Below are 21,797 nucleotides of genomic sequence, written 5' to 3' on the forward strand. Positions count from 1 at the left end.
ATACATATGACACATACAGCAGTACGCACAGTGGTGGTGGTATCATGGTAGTAGTGGGATCTTTATCTATGAGACATGAGTGAAAAATCATGACATTCTGGTTGAGATCCTTACTTTTCTGCTGGCTCAAAAAAGTTTCTCCATGCACATGTCATTCAGAAATTACATGTATACACAGTTTTGATTTGTCAGTTTCATTTTTTTAAGCAAACATAATTGCTGCCTTGATTGTGTTTATGGGCAACTTTGAAGGAACGCTGAGGAGGCGCATGTTTCTGCCACACAGGATTTGTTTGGAGGAAGCACAGGATTGTTGGAGGAAAGGGTTTGCAGTCGGAATGCTGAGTGTGTTTAGGTTTAGGCAAAAAGGGCCCTTCGGTTAAGGTTGGAGAAAGGTTGTGGTTGCTGTTTAATTTTAATGAAGTAAACATGACACACCTTGTACTCTAAATAATATTTGACTCTTTCAATATCAAACCAAGAAAATGATCTTTTCTTAACCATAACCACCTGCTGTAAGCGTGTCAACATAATTCATACTTTATTTTTAGCTATTGGCTTGCAAGAGTGCACATTTATTGTTCAATATTATTATTTTATTTTGAAACTTGCTGATATGCAAGCTTTGAGTTCTGGTGGACAATTTTGGAGATTTTGTCAGCATTTATGTAGATAACAACGCAGTACAAATGTTGCAGTAGTCTGTGTAACACGGGGGACTTTTTGTTTTTAATTTGTGTTTTACATTTGATTTTGATTTATTTGAGTAACTGGTCCGACAAAGAAATCATAAAATAAAACAGAAACAAGAAGTCCATTTGCTGACGTTTTCTCTAGCTTGTCTTTAGATGAGTGCAACAGTAGATTACATTGAAATTGCAAACAAGTCATTTCAGAATGAAGTTTAGTAATAACAACACAACGGCAACAGTTTTTTTGTTTGCATGGGAGAACAAGATTGACCAGAAGCAGCAGAAAGTCTCAAAGCCTTCTTAAAACACCTCCTTACCCACCTAACACCTCCATCTGTCGGCACTCATCCTCTGGGGGTCTGCGGCTGTTATTAACTCGCCACATAAAAAGTATTTGTCACAAAATGTATCCTGGTACTTTCCTGAACTTTGACACAACAGATGAACAAATTTTCCCAGGCTGCTCTGTCAAACCTGCCAGGTATCTATGATGACCACAGGGTGATGATTATTGACAGAACGCCCCTTTAATGGTGCAGCCTCGTAAACTGCTTAACTGCTTTTTGCACACACAGAGGATGAAAAATAACAGCCAGGGGCTTCAAATCAAGAGAAAAGATGCAAAGAATACAGAAAAGAACAAGGCAAAGAGGAAGCTACCACAACGAGTGAACCACAGCCGTGCATATTCTCTTCTTGTTTCTGCCTCCTCATTAATCCCTGTGTCGAGCAGAAGCAGCTGGGAGATTGGCAGCTGTTCAGTCCCTAATGAGTGACCATCTCCCTGACCCTGCCTCGTTCCACTCTTCCTCCCTCCATCCCTCAGTTCAATAAACCCCTCAGTCCGAACCTCCAGCCTCTCCCCGCCTCGTTCCAGCCAGCTCTCCGCAATTAGGAGAAGAAGGAAACATAATTGCGATGAAAGGACGAGAGCCCGTGTGGCCCGAGTTGCCGTCAGCTTGACTGTGTCAGAGCCAGACGCCTTGTTGTTCCCCATATTGCCCATCGGCACACAGTAAAAGCCTTTGTTCTGAGAGATGACCAGATAGAGAGAGCTGCAACAACAAGTGCACCCAGACCAAGAGGAGGCCTGCCCTGCGGAAGACAACAAAGTTATTTAGGGCCTAAGGGGGGGCTGGGGCTGTTCCACCATACAACCATTCAGTGGTCACATTTAAAATGTCAGATTGCAACAAACAGTACATTTAATGACATGTTTAAAATCTGACCTGCCAGGCAGTTAATGCTAAAGTCAACTTATCATGTAGCTGTAGCTGATACAGTTGCAAACAGATTGTTTTAAAAAAGTACTTTGAGGAAAGTATGACTTAAAGGTTTGTTGAACAGACACCTTTAAAACGCAACACACTACAAAACTCACGCTGTTCTTTTCATCCCTCCCAGATTTGGTTTTCTAACAAGATGGATGCAGTTTCTCTTCTGCAGCAGACTCTCAGATACTGATGTTGGAGGACTTGTATGCATTAACAAGACTTTATTAATTTCAAGCAGATTTCATCTCTTTGGTCATATTGCTAACTGACATCAAAGGCTGTGTGGAAGGTTAAAAATGTATCTAAAGGATTTAACAAGAAATAGAAGGTCAACAAAAACAGCTGAATCAGCGAGTTGGTGGAATGTAACTGCACCTAATCAAGTACTGTACCTGAATACTTGTTTTGTGTACTTGTGCTCCACTACATTTCATAGGGAAATTGTATCTTTCACTTCACTACACACACACATCCATAATGCACGAAAATGTACAAGTACAACTGAAATGATAAGCTGATGAACCTGTGAACAGAAAATGAGTTGGCAACTGTTTTGATAATAAGTCAGTTTTAATGCAAAAATATGCTTTCATGCTTCATGCTTTCAGGTTCTCATCTTCAGGTTCTTGAGGATTTGCTGCTTTTCCTTTTAATTTATTTCTCCCTTGAGTTTAACAATTATGTTACTGAAGGAAAGTTTCTTAAAAATTTGGAAATCGGTGAGAAATTCCATCACAATTAAGTCTGAAGTCAATTATCCCAAATAAGTTACAGTTATTAAAAGGATAATGAGAAGTCCTGATATCAGCCTTCTGCAGCTCATAGCCTGTAAGGATGAATTGTCCCCGTTGGACATTCCAGCTCCAGCTCAGTGACTCTGAATGGACAGACAGAGGCCACAGACAGGCTGCAGGGGTGGACAGCAGAGGGCTCATTACAAGTTAAAAATAATAATCAAAAAAACTCTTTGCATGAGTGTGTTTTCTTGCAGTTACAGGGCTGACTGCATTTGACAAGCAGAGATATGAAAGAGAGCGGGAGTGACTTTTTTACTCTGTTGCTCCACAAACACGCAACAAAGAAAACATTTACATACACGCCTGATTTTTATAAAAGTCTGTTATGCAAAGTCTTACTGATTGCTCTTTAAAAAGTATAAACGTAACTTATACCTCTATAAGGCAGCAGGAAAACCACTGTGTGAATATCAACATCGATATTATTTCCTCATTTGGGAGTTTTTCCCAGGCTCCAAAGGAATTTTGTTCCTGCTAAAAAAAAAAAAATGGAAAAGAAAAAAAAAAAAGAAAATCTCACCAATGATTGTGTGCAGGGAGAGAAAAAGATATGAGGCTGGATTGTAAACAATAGCCAGTAACCCTCAGGCTTATTCCTTTGTGCTGCGTGAGTACAGAGAGGAAACAAACCGTTGACTGAGATGAAACAGGATGACAGGTGTCAGATGAATGAAACGGGATTCTGATGGTCTCAGAGATACTTGATGGCAGGCAGCAGGGTACCTGGAGAAAGAATTACTCACCTGATGGAGACTACAACAAAAAAAACCACTCCGTCACACAATGTCAGCATTTACAAAACAATCACAAACAGACACAAAGCATCGTGTGCTGCAGACACAGTGTGGGAAATTGATGGCAAGTTTGATAAGAGGTTTGTGAGGCTGCTGTAGGTGTGAATCTCACGATCGCTACTTCCTGGACCAGGAAGACTGGAGTTTCAATGTCACAGGACAGTTTTCACCATGAGTTTAGAAACTTTTCAAAGGGACGGTGGTGATTCCAAGAAGAGCACATTTGGGAAATGAATAAAAATGTATTACCCGTGGCAATAATACACTGTACATTTCTAATAGTTACGCTGTTCATTTATAGTAATAACTCAATGTCAAATAAATGACTTTAAATATTCAAACTAAGAAACCCAATCATTTTGTGATCATTTTGTCTCTGTGGTCATTTTGCAACACTTGGTTATTTTGTATATATATCCTAATGTTGTGTTTTTGGTAGCCATTTTGTATGTCTGTGTACTTGTTTTGCATTACTTTGTGTAATTGTGTGTCTCTTTTCAGTTGCTTGGCATGTCTTTGTGGTTGTTTTGCATGTCTTTTGCATCAGTTCGTGAGTGATGTTATGCAGTAGAATTTCCTTCCTCAGTAAGATCAACAATAAAAGAAAAAAATAATGATAGACTTTTGCATTACTTTGTGGTCATTTTGTATTTTTGTGACCATTTTGCATCTCTTTGTAGTCATTTTGAATCTGTTTTACTTGTCCAACAAGTCACTTCATAAAGAGGTTCTGATGCTAATAGACCAAATACCTAATCCCCGCACTGTGGTGGTGACCAATCAGAGTCTGGGGGCAGTGCTGACCACCACTCTGCCAAGATCAGCTGAACTCTCAACAATAGGCCATTTCCTGTAGTTCAGTACACTTGAGACATCTGATTTCCATTTATTTGATTGTAGTGGGCTCAGTAGCAAAGCAGGAAGTATATCACAGTTATTTAAGTCACATTCAGTCCTGTATTTTCTTTTTTTGCAAACAACAGACTTGTCAAGAACAAAATGTTTTTTGCTGTGTGTTTTCTCAACCCAAGTGGTTCTTTATGGATTTCACAAAGTTCAAAATGCTTTTTATAGCAAAAAATCTTTTCTCCCCTTCACATACTGTACATTGCGCATTTGTCAAAGTCTTGAGTTACATTTGTTGGTGCATAGTCATTTTAATGTTTATGTTTACCAAATGAAGCTGACCTGACCCACATGACCGTAAGGTTGTGCGAGTACTCTCACTGCAAACAAGATCATCGAGTACTGAGAACACAGGCTGGAGTTTTGTTTTGCCCTTTGTCTTTTTTTGTAGCTTGAAAATTACGCTTATTCGTCACTTCCTGGATGCCAGAAATGTGATGCCAGACAGTTACTCTCCGTTCCAAAACAAATTATTGGCTGTAAGTTCTGAGCATCAGAAAATCTCAGCACATGTTTAATCACTTTCAAAAACCCTGCCATGGCATTTTGTGTGAATTGTATCTATTACATATTTACATGTCTTCATCACCATCTCTCTGCAGTAGGAAAACAAGACAATAAGCATCACAGGGAATAACTACTGATGTAAGAGAGGCATGGGAGCATTCAGCCTGAACACCTGCCAGTCAACAAAAGTACCTTTGACTTGGTCTTGGGAAAATACTTATTCCTTTTCTTTGTGTTTTCTTCGTCCTTGTTTGGTTGAAATTGATAAGCAGTTCATAGTTGTTATCAGTCAAAAGGTGTAATAAACCTTTTATTTCTCCAGAACTTTCTCACACACTACTTAGGGATTAATGCCACTCAGTTATGTAGCCCAGCTGTGTTATAAATTTCCCACCGTTGTAAGATTGTCTTGTCATGAAAGGCAGCCAGGGAAAAACAGGTCTATATATACAGACTACTGTATTTGTTTCTGTTTAGACAGAGGGGATATTCAAGTACCCTGTGAACTGCATGGGAGCCAGAGCCTCAAATAGCTGTTTTCTTTTAAGAACAGGATTAAGCACATAAGCAAATAGTTACCAGGTCTATAATTCATGTAAGTTTTTCTAAATGTTTGCAAGTGAAAAGGGAAGCCTGAACAAAAGTCAGAGATATCTTTGATCCCCCAGACCTAGGTGAGACCTGAAACAGAAAGCCCCCCTTTTTATAAAACAAGAAGCTAAGGAGCTTAATTGCAGAAAACAAAACATTTACTTCCTCTGAACTGTATACGTGCTGCGGGGAAAAGCGGCACAGTAGGTGATTCTGTTGGCCGGGTACCACCGGGGAGGAAGTATGAGCTCCATATTTGCACATGGCTGCTTATCGTCCGTCTAGACTGCAGGGGATATCAAGAAGAGTCACAGAAACACCCTGGGGTGGAAAGTTGAAACAGAATCAACTTTCCAGTGTCACACTGCGGTGGCCAATCACAAAAGCTGATGATCAGTCGCACAACAAGTGAACAGTATTGATAATAATCCTGTTAACTACAATGAAGTTATGAAGTGATGAGGTTTCTCTCCTGCTTGCAGCCTGACAAAAATGTGGAATAAGCTGTGTAAAAGACACTCACAAACAGTTCTGATAACAGTTTGAGATTATCAGAGTGTTTTCTGTCCATAGCATGATCCTATCCTTCCCTATCCTCTCCTCCTCGACCTGCTCTATTTGGAAAGCGTCATGACATCACTTTGTTGCGATTTGGCGCAATAGAAATGAGTCGAATTGAAAACTGTATTGATGGAGTTTACCTACACAGAAAAGAGAAACAGTATCTTGAATGTTAAACTGTCAATTTCAGGTACCATAAAATGTTTTTCCAAACAAAACAAAACAAACCACAAATTTCCAGTATTCTTGGAGTAATTAACCTGCTGTAAGGTGAGAAAATATAAGTCTATTCTTTTTCTTTATTAACGCAAAGGATAAATCTAATAGTCAGCATTAAACTGCATGCAACACCTTTTGAGTCTGCACATTTTCAAATAAGCTGATATCGAATCTTTTCACCCAGAAAACCTCACACAAAGGATCCCAACCCAGCTAGAAAGTGAAGTCTCATGGTTGTAAATAAACGAGAGGTGTGTGATTTGTTTTTCCTTTCTGTCACATCCTCTGTCAGTGTCAGGTGTCAAGCTAAACCCTTCAGGTGCTGCACTGTCCCACAAAACTCCCAGTTTTCTCGCTCTTTGTGTGGCACTGTGTCACAAGCTCCCACGCTGTTCTCATTCAGACATTACACACATTAACAAACAGAAGAGCGCTAATCCTCACCCTTCCTTCCCTCGTCCAAACTACAATTATGAGATTACCCTCGCAAATAAGCCTCTCTCTCTCTCTCTCTCTCTCTCTCTCTCTCTCTCTCTCTCACACACACACACACACACACATTATTGGGGCTTCCAGTCATATTGTCCAAACTTTGAGGACTTGAGGAGACACTGAATCTTAGAGTAATAAACCAGAGAGCATCAAAGGTTTGGGTAAACAGTAATTTTCCAGCAAATATTTTTCAAACAAAGATATACAGTGGGAAAAGAAGTGAAGGGAAGGCAGTTAGGGAATGTTCTGCAGACACAGAAAAAGAAACAGGATAAAAAAGATCCCGTACGGAAGACAGGCAGAAAGTCCCCCTCAGTCCGAGCAGTGACCTTGCACCGGTTAAATCCATATCAGTGACCCCGGACTCAGCTCATGGACTTGACACAGAGCTATTTCATTCCCATGACTGGGCTGCAGATATTTACCCACAATCCCACAGGGTCATGGAGCCAGTCTGTCCCAGCTGCTTAGTGATACTTTGGCCTTTCACATCATGTCTCTCTGATTCCTGCAACATCAGAGGAGAGCATGAGACATCTTTCTGTGTGTGAACTGCAGATGGACAAGACAAGACAGTATAAGGGAAATAGAGTAAAATATGCATATAAAAACTTTATGTACTTGAAGTTCTGTTCACTTTTTGTGTGATACATTTATAGTGTTTGTGTGAAATGTAATGATAGTTTAAATGCTGAGAATATGTTTTGAGAGGAGGATCCCAGACTGTCGTGTCCCCCAGACTCACCGGGTACCATTTACCACCTGTGTGTGACAAGTCATTATGGATCCCACTGCTTTTCTAGCAAAACCAGCCCTACCCTGCCTTTGTTGAGTATTTGAGTCATGCATGAAGGTTGGTCTAGCAGAGGTTGTGTATGTGCTTTTCTTGTGAGCGTTTGCTTAAAAAACAGCTGCCTCAGAGTTGTAGCGTCCGCAATAAACACCAACCTCTTCAGCTCTGGCAGTCCATCCTGCTGCTCCTCCTCTCGGGGTCACTCGCCTTCCACACCGTCCACAATGCTCCTGTCCTGTGTGAAACCAAAAGTTAACGGTGACTTGTTATAAAATACATCTGAAAGGACGTGAGGCACTTCCTCAACCAAGCAGTTTTGTAGCCATGATGACAAAGATCACCTGATTATGGATCGGCTGTCCACAGAAGATAATGGGAAGGATTGGTGTATCACCTCCACACAGAATTGCACTCTGGTGTATGCACTGCATATGTGATTTTTGTACCCATATTGATGAGACTGAGCTGGTACAAGGCTGTGACACCAGAGACCAGAATTTACATTTAATAATTGCCTAAGGTTCAGGAAAGATTTGAGAAAATTTAAAACATCTCATACTGTGCTTCAAGTCACTACTGATTATTATATACCCTATATACCAAATGCTATGACTGGCTAGACATAACCCTAAACAAGATTAGTTATGCTTATACTGCTAAAACCAAAACCAAAAACATATCTGAGGGTATGAAAGGATTTTAAAGAAGGGCTGTCACATTCAGAACAGATTTGTCCTCGAGTTACAGCAATGAACCACACCCTCACTTTCAACCAGACAGGTTTCAAGGACAGATCATGTTCTGCTTTTACCTCTTTTAGCCCCATTTCCTATCTCTGTCCACAGAGTAATGTCTCAGAAAATGTGTGCAACAGAACACTACATGAAAAGAAGAAGCAGCAATGCCAAAGTTGAAGCAAAATGGGCTGTGACTGGGAAAAGGTGACGCACATAACTATAATGTTAGGTGGTGGCCCTCATTCTGAAGGAAGTGATTCAGCGTTGGAGAATATGGTGCCCTTCGGTGACATCACTGTGCAAAACTTGGCATCACTGAATGTGTTCTTGTGTGGCAGATGCAGTTGACTTCTAGGCTCTTTGTTTTGGCAAATCATCAAAAATACATCGAACATGAATCAGTATTATCTTCTTGGAGGCTTCTGCATGAGTTAGTCTGTATTTGAAGCAACGCAACAGGCCTTTCATTACCTGAGAATCAAGTTTATTTTTTCTATTTCACTGAATTAAACTATTACTGTATTAAACTGGCTAAAACTGCCCCTGAGGATTGAACAAGCTTGGACCTCTGACACATGGAAAAGCCACTGGGTGTGTGGGAGTGAAATACTCCTGGCTGCTGACTTAAATACTGAAGTGAAAACACAGAATAAAAGAGTGAAAGACAGGAAATCGTGTGCGGCAACGGAGAGCGAATGACATCAAAATCCTAGAAACAGGAATAAAGCGAAAAGAAACTATAACTGAGAAGAAGAAACCCAGTGTGACAGATGGAAGGTGGACGAAGGAGAAGTGGAATTACAGAATCTCTGGGGAAATCCTAATAAGGGAAAGGCCACATAGTTCCCAAACTCACTCAAACAGCCTTTTTTTTCCTGGCTTCGCCTCAGGCAAGTAGCCTCAGTGTAGCGTTGGTACGCTAACATTTTAAAATAACACATTGAGAAGCTTTGAGAAGCTTGAGAAGCTTTTGCATCCTCAAAACACAGAATCTGATCTTTTCCATTTCCATCTAACGTGTAGATTTGTGCATAATGGCTGAGACTTCACACGATGCAAGCAGTGGGATACTTTTCACAGTAGATGGAGCACATAAAGGGTGGTATGCAGACGGAGTAAGCGCTCTCTCTGCAGTAATTATCAAATATTTAAGCAACAAAGGATTGGTGTTCTCTGCTTTCCTGGGATCAGTGACTCAGAGGCTACGTGGCTACGTCTTAAGGCACAACTTACTAAAAGTATTGCTTTGAATGAGAAATCTGCACTTTGGCAACAGTTTCTGGAGTGAGGGAGCCATCTTTTATCATGAGAGATAAAAACCCGTGCTTGTCAGTCTCTCACTCCTATTCATCCTCTGCTTATGATTGCGCAGTTCAATGATATGATAACCGAGGACCCACCATCATTCAGCATCAACAGGAAGCCAGAACTAATTTTACTGGAGAAAAGAGGGAAAAGTTCTTTTTGTGTCTCTCTCTGAATTCCCAAACAGGTCCAACTCCAAATAAATTCACAAAAGTATGAATAGCCTTTCAAAACAAGCTATATAAACACTTTCTGGTCTAAAGCTCTCATTGGCTTCTTGTAAAATTCAGAAAAAACTACGAGATCCTGTGTTTAAGACAATGCATGACCTTGTTCTGTCAGATTCCTCTTTTCACTTCTTGATCACTTCAGTCCTCATATCTTGCCCTTTAAGCCATCCCTGCTCCAGGTACAAAACAAAAGGTCATCACACATCCACCTTTTTAAACCCAACCCTCTGGAGTCATCCTCCCCATTTAACCACAGTTGCACACATCTGTGAGTCTTTAAGCAGCTCCTGAAAGCTCACCTTTATGGATAACTGTGTTCATAGGTCTCTGTTAATGTCTTATGTGGGTTACGTATCTGTCTATGTTATCTATATCGTAATTTATGTTTTACTTTTTAAGATCCATTTATATTTTTCATGTGTAATATATTAATAAAGCTTATTTACTTACTTACTGAAAGGAAAGTGTTGAGTCAGTTCCTACAGAGCTTAGGCAGAAGACGGTCTGGCCACTTCAGATTGATTTTCCTCTGCCCCGAGACAGGCCGTACGCAAGCATTTATCTAATATAAATGGTGTTCGAATGACAAAGGGGCATCATTGGTCCAGGTATGAAAAGTCACAGGCCACATGTTTCACTGCTCTGATTGGTTGTAGGTCTTTCCTGTTGCTTTCAGTCTGCAGGTCCATACAAGCTTACAAAACGAGGTAGGGTAAAGAAATACAATCAAAGAAGACTAACTGTGGCACAAAGAAAGCAGACTGAGATGTATACAGAGTTGGAGCAGTGGGGGCAAAGTGGATACTGGAACAGTAAACATTGCCACAACTTTATCTTTGGGAGTTTAATTCAACCCCCCCTGTAAACAAAAGGAGGAAGTGGCCCTGTGTGACTGGCTTGCAGGGACTTCCTGTTTGTGATTATATGTCCAAAAACAGAACCAGGGTCTCTGGACCTCCCATGACTCTGTTTCAGCACTGAACAACTAGCCTGGTGCGTCTGGCTGTCCGCACATTGTGCTTACGTAGCCAGGGCGCCACAATACTGGGAAGCAGCTGCAGTAGACATAAAAGTGACAAATGTATGTTGTTAACAGAATAACACACACTGGCTATCATTAGTGCAATTAGCTTAATGGGCAGTAGCACAGGAAGCAGTTCGAATAGCATTTTAACTTGCTGGGTCAGTATTTTTGACAGGCTGACAGGTGGATCAAATAATATTGTGACTGTCTTTCTTTTCATCAGTGGTTAAAGATGAAAAATTTGTCATTGTGTGTGTGGTGTGTGTCGGGGGGGGGGGTACTCCATTACAAGTAGAAGTCCAGGATATGAATGAACTACATGGATAATATAAACAAAATGTGGTGTCAAACGTAAAAATACTCATCATCCAGTAGGAGGGTCTCGGTCACATTGTGGATTACTACCAAAGTATTAATGCGTGGGATGTGAGTGGTGGAAAGCACATGTATGATGAGAGTTCTGGCAGCAATATGAGTACAGTTTTGAGGTACATTTACTTTACTCAAGCATTTCCATTTTCTGCTATTTTGTACTTCTGCTGTAGAAATGGGAGACAAACATTGACAAACTCTTTACTCCACCAGAATAATCGTAATTCGGTCATATCTGATCACATCTTCCACAACTTACTAACCCTGTCAAATAAATTCAGTGCATTACGTTTGGTAATTCAAAAATTACAGTCATGTGACACAAAACCCGTCTTTCACGATGCAAAATAGCGATGACTCATAAGCATCCAAAATCTCAGTTTACTGCCCGTTATAACGTAAATGTCTGTGTTTATCAAATGACGGGTGGTGAATGAGGGGACGATTTCAGACACAGTGATTGATTGTGATTCGGCCATCAGATTTAAATTAGATTAATAGATTTTTTTAAAAAAGAGAGAGACCACTGACAAAGGCAATATTTCTCAAAGTAAGTGAATCTTTTAAAAGCTAATATTGCTAACTTTACAACAACTCAACACACAAGAGAATGCACCATATGAGGCTCCTTGGATCAATTCAAGTTGCAGGTTTTATGTAAATGCTCCTCACTTTTTTTTTTAATTGATAGTATAGTATTAGATTTGACCTAGTTAATCTGGCTTTGATTACACTGAACAGTGGACCTCTGATGTCATGAAGTTAGATAGACTTTGATATTGACTTGAGGGTTACAGGTTTACAAGTCAGAAACTAATTTTGAAAGCTTTGGACAAAGAACAACTTTCACTGATTCTCATCCGTAGTTTCACACATGCTTGATTGATGATTCCGCATGAAATAGCCATGAGAAGATTTCCAGAAATTAAGACTGAACATCACAGCAGAGTTTTCCAAACCATCCCAACAATACCTTTGCAACTACAACTCTCAGCAACCACCTCCTTCCCTTAACCTTGCAGGAAAGCAGGAGCCAAAGACCCTTGCCTGCATTTCCTCACATTGGGCAACATCCACATTTCGACAATAAAATCAGTAAACACTCCTCCCGATAAGAACAATACAGCAGCACCAGGATACATTAGTCCGTGTTTGAAACACTAAGGAAATAATAGGACTGCAATACAATGGCCTATTTTCCTTCCCTCAGGTATGCTTTGTATCGCAGTGGACACCACGCTTATGAGAACTGTCTCACTGGTGGATGTGATGTGGATTTTAACAATAAATCAAACACTGGGCATTAAAGATATGTTTGGTGGGAAAAGGAAACACAGACAAAAGAGGGTGAAACTTTTGTGCAGGATCCTTCTGCATTAATGGGATTAATAACCAGAAATATGAGGAAATAGAAAAAAAGGTGAACGGTCCGGTTAAGCAGCTTGCCAAATCAAAATTATCCTATATTATCCCAGTCCAAAATGCTTTCCTTCCCAGAAACAAAAATCCAAAGAAAAAAATAACGTAGCTGAATTCCACCTTTCAGAGCACAATACATTTGGTACAACACTTTAGATAAGTGAGATTTAAATGTTTATAAAAGGCAGAAAAATGACACTGACAAATTTAGATACACATATGAAAAATTATATGAATATATACCTTATACTGGTTTTATCTCTAGCAATAGATGACTAGTTTAGTTAGAAACTGGAATATCATCTTCATTATTTTTTTTATTTTGTATGCCCTAATACATTGCCACTAGGTAGAGCTAAAATTATTTTTCAAGCAACAACACCAAAGATTTTCTTGTTCTTGGTTCTCACCTTCGAGAACTTGATCCTTAAGCTTGTCAAAAACCTTTTATGATTGCCCAACATTTTAGAGACAAAACGATCAACGGGAGAAAATAGCAGACAAATTAATCAATAATAAAAAGAACTGTTGCAGCCCTAATAGGAAGTTTCCTGGAAATAAACACATGGTTTGATGCCAACCGTAGGTAAAATAAGAATGTCATTTAGACAAAAGCTCCATTTAAGCTTGTGTAAATGTTCTTTCATCTGTTATTTGACACTTAACATAAGAGTAAAAATGACCTTCTGCATTGACGTAAAGACTCAAGAAGCAGTTATTTGAAATTGTTTCATTAGAAAGCTGTCTCTCTTTTCCCTAAGTAGTGTCAAATTTCACAGGCCTTTCCAAAAAACTTCTCGGTGTGGAAATTATTAAGGTTTTTGTTTGTTGGTTACGTGGCTAAAACACCGCAGTAAAAACACACAGTTAAAAAGCGTAGATGTGTGTAGATAAGGACATTATTATTATTAAAGTTCCTCCCCAAAATGAATGACAAAATTTAGCAAAACACATAAACATCAACAAATCAAGAAAGCCTGAAACACTTTGTTCTGAATACAGTGTAGACCACACTGTGGCTTCTCTTTCACAGACCTCTAGCTAAACTGGGCCAAACAATCTTGTCCAGTTAATGAGAGTCCCTCAGGGGATGTGAAGACACGAGGGTCAGTTCTTTCCTTTTCCATAAGGCTTGTTACAGCCCTGTGAATTTGTAAGCAGTAAACAAGATTGTGTAATTAGAAATGGCTGGGCGATATAAGAGAAAACAAGACCACAGGGACCTGGAGAGACTTCTTGTTTAGGACTGCTTGGCTCTTACGGGGCCCCCTCAAGATGCTCAGTGAACATCTGCGTGTTTGAATTTCAGACATTAAGTGGGGATATCAACACAACAGTTGCAGTGAAGGACTCGGCACTCGGGGCCAAACAGTAGGAGCTGCACTGCTGATGGGCGAAGGGATTAGAGCAGCTCAGTTTTCAGGGGTCATTTGCTGTAAGTGTCGGCGGGAAAATTGTCACGCCCTTTCAAGAAGAGGTGCAAAGACAATAAACACAACTCACTGTGTGTGTGATGTGAAGCACGACTGTGAAGAGGACAGTTGTTCGCACTTCTGCTAATGGGTATATGATCTGCTCGTCACTTCCAGTCACAATGATGATCTTATCCGCTAATCCTTGAGAGAGCGTTTGAACACAAGCTGAGTCCTCAAGACGTTTTCATTCCTCTTGAAGAAAAAAAGTGTTTGAAGTTTTAAGGCAAAAACATTGTTAAAAACATCTGATATAGACTCACATTTTTGGATGTATTTCAGTTGGCTGGATGTTTTATCTCTTGACTTGATTTAAGGGTTTCCAACCTCTGTGGCTTGTGGCTCCTGAAAATGAATCAGTGTCTATAACTCTCATTACACATACAATATGAAACCCGTGGATGTGGAGGTTCATGTCCGTTCTCTGATGAATGTCAACGGGTGTTCTGAAAATAAATGTCTGAAATCACAAAGCTGCTAAGGCTACAAAGACCAAATTCTAATCTTTCCACGGGGAAAGATTAGAAAATTAGAAATCAGAAAATTCACTTACATCAGGATATAATTTTTTTTCTGCATTACTTCAGACACAGTAGTGACAAAACATTAATATTATTTGACATGACAGTCCACAACTTTTCCTTCAGTCCTACCACAGCCGATGCACACGTAGAAGCACTTTGCACGACAGTCAGTTACATAAACATGTCCTGACTCGTCCTTACACACCACATCTGCCGCCGCGGGCTGCCCAGCGCCCACCCACACACTCTCTCAAAGGTACAAACTGAAGATTTATTAAACAATGTGAAATTAACATCACACATTCTTGGCAGAAATCTCCTTCGTGAAATACACCGAGTGCAGCAGTTGAACATGTTTATGTTACCAGTGTAGCAAGCAGCCAAAAAGTCAGCGGTTAAAAGATCATTTGAATAGACGCATAAGCTATTAAATGTTCCTCCGACTATTTAATTTATCATAAGAGAGAAAAACACCATCTGGTCAGCTAGCATGCAGGTGCCATGGCAATTCTCAATATGGTATTTGATATAAGTTTTGTGAATACAGCATTAATACTGTTACTAAGACAAACTCATCATTGATTCAAGCTCTTTAAGAAAAAGAAAACCCGTCCTTGTACCATAAATTGCATCACTCAAAGGATGAGGACCAGTGTATTCACAGACTTACTGTACTGCAGTTCTCTGGTTTGATCCAACTCTGAGCAGCTGTGTTTTGAGGCTGATAAAGTGGATCAGGTCTCTCCATCTGTGCTCCACCAGTCGAGGGGTCAGACCCCGAGCCCCAGGTCAACACAATGGGAAGGAAATCAACACAAATCCTGTTTACTCTCCACCTCACAATGTGATACAATAAACACCTCCCTCTCAACAATGAACAACAGCACAATAGGGTATTTAAATGAAATACAGCTTTTGCATATGTTTGAATTTTTGGGGGGTTTGTTAATATTTGTTAGTTTGCTGGTTGTGTTGTTGTCATGGTGCAGCTGCAGGTCGGTCCTATGCTCACCTGGGAGAAAACCGACAGTGTCAAATGGTCAGTAAGTGTAAATGGATACCTCAGAATGACCCCACTAAGGACTGAGACTCGGGACAGACTATTACCCAGTAGGCAAAGTCCTTTTAAATATGTCAAGTAACATTATAACATATAAAAGTTAGAGAAAGGTCTAAAGTCATCTTTACTGAACACAAGCGTTTTAAGGATTTCTCATTCATGTTGGTTTGAAAATCGACTTTCAGTATTCATCCTTGACCTTGTAAGGACTATCTTTTAACAATCTCAATTCCATCAACAACTGTTCCAGAGCTTTTGACCATGTCATGTTTAATTCAAATTGTAATCTAATTTTCCACCACTATTAGCTATACATCATTTATATAAAACTGTAGATTCAAAACACCTGATTAAGCTGGGTTTCATCCTTTTAAGCTCTTCATTTAAATCACTGATTGAGTTTAAATCCAGGCAGGTTAACAGACAAATAACCAAAGCTGATTATGAGATAACCACACTGTCACATTTACATGACAATACCCATATAGAGCATTGCCTTAATCAGACCGTAAACATTTTATTAATGTGCATGCAAACAGACTGATTTACATGTAGATCACAGATCATTGTGACCTCTAACTCCTAGTTTAACATTTCCTCTCCGTCGGCGCCTCTTGCAGCACTCCTACACTCTCTCTGCCCTCAGGGTGTAAACGTCTGCTTGATGTTTTTTTCTTGCTCTCTGGCAGCTGTGTAACCTGTAACGTCCTTGGCAGAGCCTCTATGTGTCACTCTGTGGTTTATCAGAAAAATGAGCACCTGACCATGTTGAGTGAGACACTTAACACCTGCATGGGTTTCACAATCCTGATTGACTGCAGTAAAAATATTTCAGTGTTATACACCATTGAATCAATTAAGAGAAAAAGACCCTTTAATGTGCAATGACGTCTACAGAGTAATTTAAATTGATTACAAATATAAAGTACACTTTAAAAAGTATGGCACACAGCCTTGTAAATCTAATGTGTTTTTTCATTCTTTCTTTAGTGTTATTTTGACATATTTTGCTCCTTCCTTACCTTATTTAATTAGTTGAATATCTGTATATCCACCAGTGGGGCATACCAAAATCACTGGAATACTGGAAATACACTTATGGCAATCTTTTGGCAATATCACCTGGTCCTCGAGAGCAGATGAAGTTTGCTCACTTATTGTTTAACTGTAGATGTTCAAACTATAAGGACATGTTGGCTTGAAAAGTGCTCAGAAAGGGGAGGTTAAACTCTATCCAAACCCTAAACGACTGACCCCATTTTAGAAAAAGTAAAACTACATACCATAAACACGTGTTATCAGTCTATCTTGTCTACCTGCGCCTGACAGCAGTTACCTGTGTGAAGCTGCTCAGACTACGTTCACAAACCACCTGATGGGAATCTGCTCCTCCTTCTGCTGACTCTGCAGGCCGGCTGAGTGAAACCATACGTCTCTGTCAGCATTTATTTATCAGCGTTGAAAATCCTAACTGCTAACAGGCAACTTACCACGCTTTGTCAGGTTGTGCCTTGATGTTGAACAGGATTGGAGTGATGACCAAAGTTTAACTGCTTAAGTTAGTCTCAAACTGCATTTGGCCAATTTGCTTGCTGTATGCTCTTTACTGTCGGGACATGTGACTCTTTGCACATGAGAACCTTCTCGCTCGCAGTGTTTCCCCTCAGACTTTTATTCTTGAAAAGCATCTCGAAGACAACGGTTATTAAATCATTTATGCTTTACAGAGGGAAAAAAAGCTCCAGATGGGCAGTCAAAGTAAATGTTTTATGTTTTCTACATAATAGGCCTAGCAGCTCATCTGAGTGACTGTAGACTTTTGGAAACATTTTCATGTGTTACTTGATAATCTCAACTGAAAGGAAAAATACTGTTATGAGTTTTGACTGAATTGAGTATGGTTTTTAAGGTTTGATTGATAGTTAGAAATGCAGTTATGTTAGTTAAAACATGATGAAACTGGAACTTGATTTTGGGCATAACGTGTTACTATTTCAGAGTGGCAAGCTTCTTACTTTCACCGGGGCTCTGACATACCTTCTTTTTAGGTACAAAAGTTTATTTGTTAGCTAAATAAATAAATAAAGCTTTGTATAACCTTAGCATAACATGTGGTAGAAGATGCATTCACATCTTTTACTTAAAAAAAACAACAAGAAAAAAAAACCCAACAAAACAGTACTCTGTTATAAATAAAAGTCCTGCACTCAGAGTTTTACTCAAGCAGTAGTAAGTTCAAAAGTATTTGCATTAAAACATATTAAAAGTTAAAGCAGTCTACTGTGTGAATAACGTTTATCTTTTTCCAAGAATCAAAAATAAATTCATACTCAATTGACCTAATTATTGACTTATATTATTGACTTATATATGAATTGCTGGACTAATGATTAAGACTTGTTAATGAAGCAATCACGTGGGGAAAAAAACTTTCCCTTTATGTCTTCATCAAGTTGTAGCCTACAGCTTGCGCCTGTCTGAGTTTCCAACTGTGAGATTGTTTAGTGTGTGTGCGTGTGTGTGTGTGTGTGTGTGTGTAAGAATAACGCCCCTCGATGCGGAGCAGCGGATGAAGGAGTGTGTGTGTGTGTGTCCCAAGTCATTTCCAACACGGGACGTGAAGTGACAACATCTCATGCTCGCAGTTCACAGACGCGCTTCACTTTTTCCGTGTGGATCTAAAGGACGAACTCAAAGTTGTTGTTTGTGTATTTTTTTTTATTTTTTTTTTTATCTGACGGAGAGGAAGACACACTATCGGATCTATGAAAAAACCCACGTGGATTTATACAACCACTTTAAACCAGAAGGAATGCATATTTTGTTTGTGAAACTAACTTTCTTGTTGTCGCTGATAGCAGTAACCCGAGGTGAGTGGCGGGCTGGGAGTCTCTCTGAGTAGTTTTCTGCCTTTGGGAAAGTCCAGTTCATCCTTGTTATTATCCTTATGAGCCGTGTCTTTAATGCTCCGAGCAGAGGTTGCGTTGAACTTGTTGCATTCGCTTACCATGTAGACGCCTCACTGAAACTGAAATAGCCCGCAGCAGCTTTTACCAAACTTTTTGCATTCGCCCTGCAGGTTTCCAAATGTTATTGTTAATTTACATCCATGAAGTTTATTTATATGACTTCACACACCTGTTGGATTTATCCCTAAACTTATCCTTTCACCATCCAATAGCTCAATTTAAGCTTCTTTTTTTTCCCTTTCAAACTCTGCTCGTCACGTCCAGCCAACACTCAGCTTCTTCTCACTAGTATGTGAACGCATGCCTTTGCAGTTTGGACTGAGAGTAATGTTCTCAGCATATTGTATATTGTCGCAAAACTATGTGACTCCCCAAACGGCTCATTTTTTTGGGAGGACAGCTGCAAAGAGGAGCCTGCAACTGCCAAACCCGTGTCAAGTCCCTGTTCACCACAAAAAAAACCCTGCACTTTGAGGTGGCAAGAGTCACACCTAGATCTCACATTTATGGAGTATTACCTGTGTTATTTATAATTCTCCTGAGGAAAAAAAAGCCTTGAATGAGTGTTATGTTTTAGCAGCAGCTGGTTCCAGACTTGCTTACTTAAAAGTTCTCAAAAAGTTTTAGCAAAGTGCAGGTGTATTAACACTTTCCATTCGCAGGTCTAAGATGCTCCATGCCAACGGAGTCGTGTTTGAACCAGGGGAAATGTGAAGCAAGTCCGGATGGAAATGGAAACGGAGTATGCAAGTAAGTTTTGACCTGTGTGTCTCTCCCTCTAATAAATGAACAACAAGGAATACCTGCAGAAAAGATTTGTGGGCAATGTGTGAGATGGTTGGAGTTGAGATGACTCAGATTTTTGGTTGACATGTGAGCGCTCACACCAGTGTTGCTATTTCTGGGATACAAATGGTCAAAGAGCTGAGACAGAAATGAATGGACATTGATGAGGACAGGGGCGCAGAGAGAGAGAGAGAGGGAGAGAGAAAGCGCGTGTGTGTGTGTGTGTGTGTGTTACTGCCACCACACTCGGCAGCCAAACTCTTGCAGTCCTAAATCTTGCTTTTCTTTTCTTTCACGGAGCGACAGCTGGGGTTGCCAGAAGCTCGGCGACCATTGTTCTCTGCTGCGATTAATTCTGTGTGACTAATCTGGGTGAGGCTTCCCAGAGAGACCCTCAGACCCTGTTCTACTACCACCCTCTCCTCTCTCCTGGGATTTTGTCCTCTCCTCAATGGCCCTCAGTGCTCTCTCTCTCTCTCTCTCTCTCTCTCTCTCTCTCTCTCTCCCTCTCTCATTCCCCTGGACAGATGGGATAGGGTAGATGTTTTTTAACCTGCTAAAACAATGGAGGCAAGGCCCTGCATTTTGTCTTCTGAGTGTTGTATTTGGAGGTTGTTTTCACCCCTTGTGTAAACTGGTAAGCTTCAGCTCTGCCCAGAACTTGTATTTACAACAATAGATGTACTTTGTGCTTGGCTCTGTTACCATCCTGGCATAAGTAGCAGCAGCCAGTGTCATCTTACTGTCGCAGAGCTCGGCGACTGGGCCAATGATTGGGCCAGCCGGGTCACAGCTTTGGGACTGCAAGACCCAGGCAGCCATCTTGGCCCTTTGCCACATCTTAATTTGGTCTGGTTGTGTTATTCACCCCTCAGTCACACACTCAAACCCACCCCACCCACCCCACCCTCTCCACACAGAGCCACAAAACCGTCATTATGCTCCTGCACTGTCCTCCTCCTCAGACTTCTCCAATTAAACATGGAGATGAGCATCGTTGTAGTTTTGAAAAGGTTTGAGCGTTTCAGTTCATCAAGTAGTCAAGTTTCTGTTGGTCAAGCTAAACATGTTGCCGGTAAAATCCAGCATAAGGTGAACAATAACACATTTTCTTAGACCCTCTCAATTAAACTCAGTGGCCCCTCTTTCTCTTGAAATTTTATCATGTCAAGCCCAAGCCCAGATAACATCACGTGACCATTTTCACAGGCTGAATACCAGGTTTGCCAGGCTAATGTCAGTCCTTTTTCATGAACCTCCTGCAAGAATTCTCCAAGACTGATGAGTTAGTGGTGCAACTCTTGTGAAGAAGTACATTTGGCTTTATGAGGAACTGAAAGGTGAACAGAGTGGAACACAGAAAAATAAGTGCAACCAGGCGGAGCCTGTTTGAAGCTTAGCGTGAGCTTTTTCCTTCTTCAAAGAAAGCGGCTCAAGGTCTCACAGTGTCAAGTGTATTAGCCTATTTGACTAATGCAGTGAAGTATTAAGTTATGCATTTTTAATTATTAAATGTTCTGCTGTCAAAAGATATAAACAATATTTTAGAGTCTACAAGCGAAAGCAAAAGCTCACTTCATTCTCGACAGAATTACAACTTGTTTTCACCTCAGTTGAAAAAGCCGCCACTCTTGAACTGGAGTGTTAGGTTCCAGGTCAAGTATTGGATGCTTCACTTTTATATAGTCTTACAGAGATGCCTACTTGAAATGCCATACCATAAATACCATCTATTCCTCATATCTGGCCTGCCTGGCCCACTGAGATTCTGCCCGAAGTTTATCTCCCAAGAGCTTCGAGGAGGCCTCTCATTTACTGCAGAGGCTTGGCAGCAGCAGAGAGCAGTGACAGAGCCGAGCCAATCCAGACCAGGAAAAATTCCAATGGCACAATGGCCAGAATCAAAGGAGAGCTGCTCTCTGCCCATAGAGATGAAAGATGTCTGGCTGGCTCGGAAGGACGCTGCAGGGAGATCACATACCTTCAGCATCAGTTTAGTCAGCATGATGAAAAAATCCAACTGATTTCTGACAACCTGTTGATTGCAAGGAGTCACATGATGAGGAGGTTTTAGGATTTAGGCCTGGATTTTGTATGGATGAGGCCAGTTGAGCAAGATGCAAGCATACTGCAGAAATTCCTCTAGTTTGTAAGCAGAGACACAAAAGCCTGACCCTGTACAGAGGCCTTTATAAACTTGTTTGCTTTTATTCCATTGGACAGTAAATTGTTGGTTTCTGTCTTAAAAAAACAGAACTGTTTTGAAAATGTTC

The 21,797-nt window shown here is 40.4% G+C and overlaps 1 protein-coding gene across 3 annotated transcripts in view; it reads left to right on the plus strand.

The window, feature by feature from the left end:
- The first annotated feature begins 18,288 nt into the window (after window positions 1-18,288).
- LOC124057352 (neurogenic locus notch homolog protein 1-like) overlaps window positions 18,289-21,797 on the plus strand; it is a 39,193-nt gene continuing 35,684 nt past the window's right edge. For all 3 annotated transcript variants that reach the window (XM_046385477.1, XM_046385478.1, XM_046385479.1), the window contains exons 1-2: window positions 18,289-18,639; window positions 19,401-19,488. In XM_046385477.1, the coding sequence (XP_046241433.1) occupies window positions 18,405-18,639; window positions 19,401-19,488 (323 nt within the window). In that variant the 5' untranslated portion in view covers window positions 18,289-18,404. The remainder of the gene's footprint in view (window positions 18,640-19,400; window positions 19,489-21,797) is intronic.

Source organism: Scatophagus argus, chromosome 4 (genome assembly GCF_020382885.2).
Source record: "Scatophagus argus isolate fScaArg1 chromosome 4, fScaArg1.pri, whole genome shotgun sequence".
Taxonomy (NCBI): Eukaryota; Metazoa; Chordata; class Actinopteri; family Scatophagidae; genus Scatophagus; species Scatophagus argus.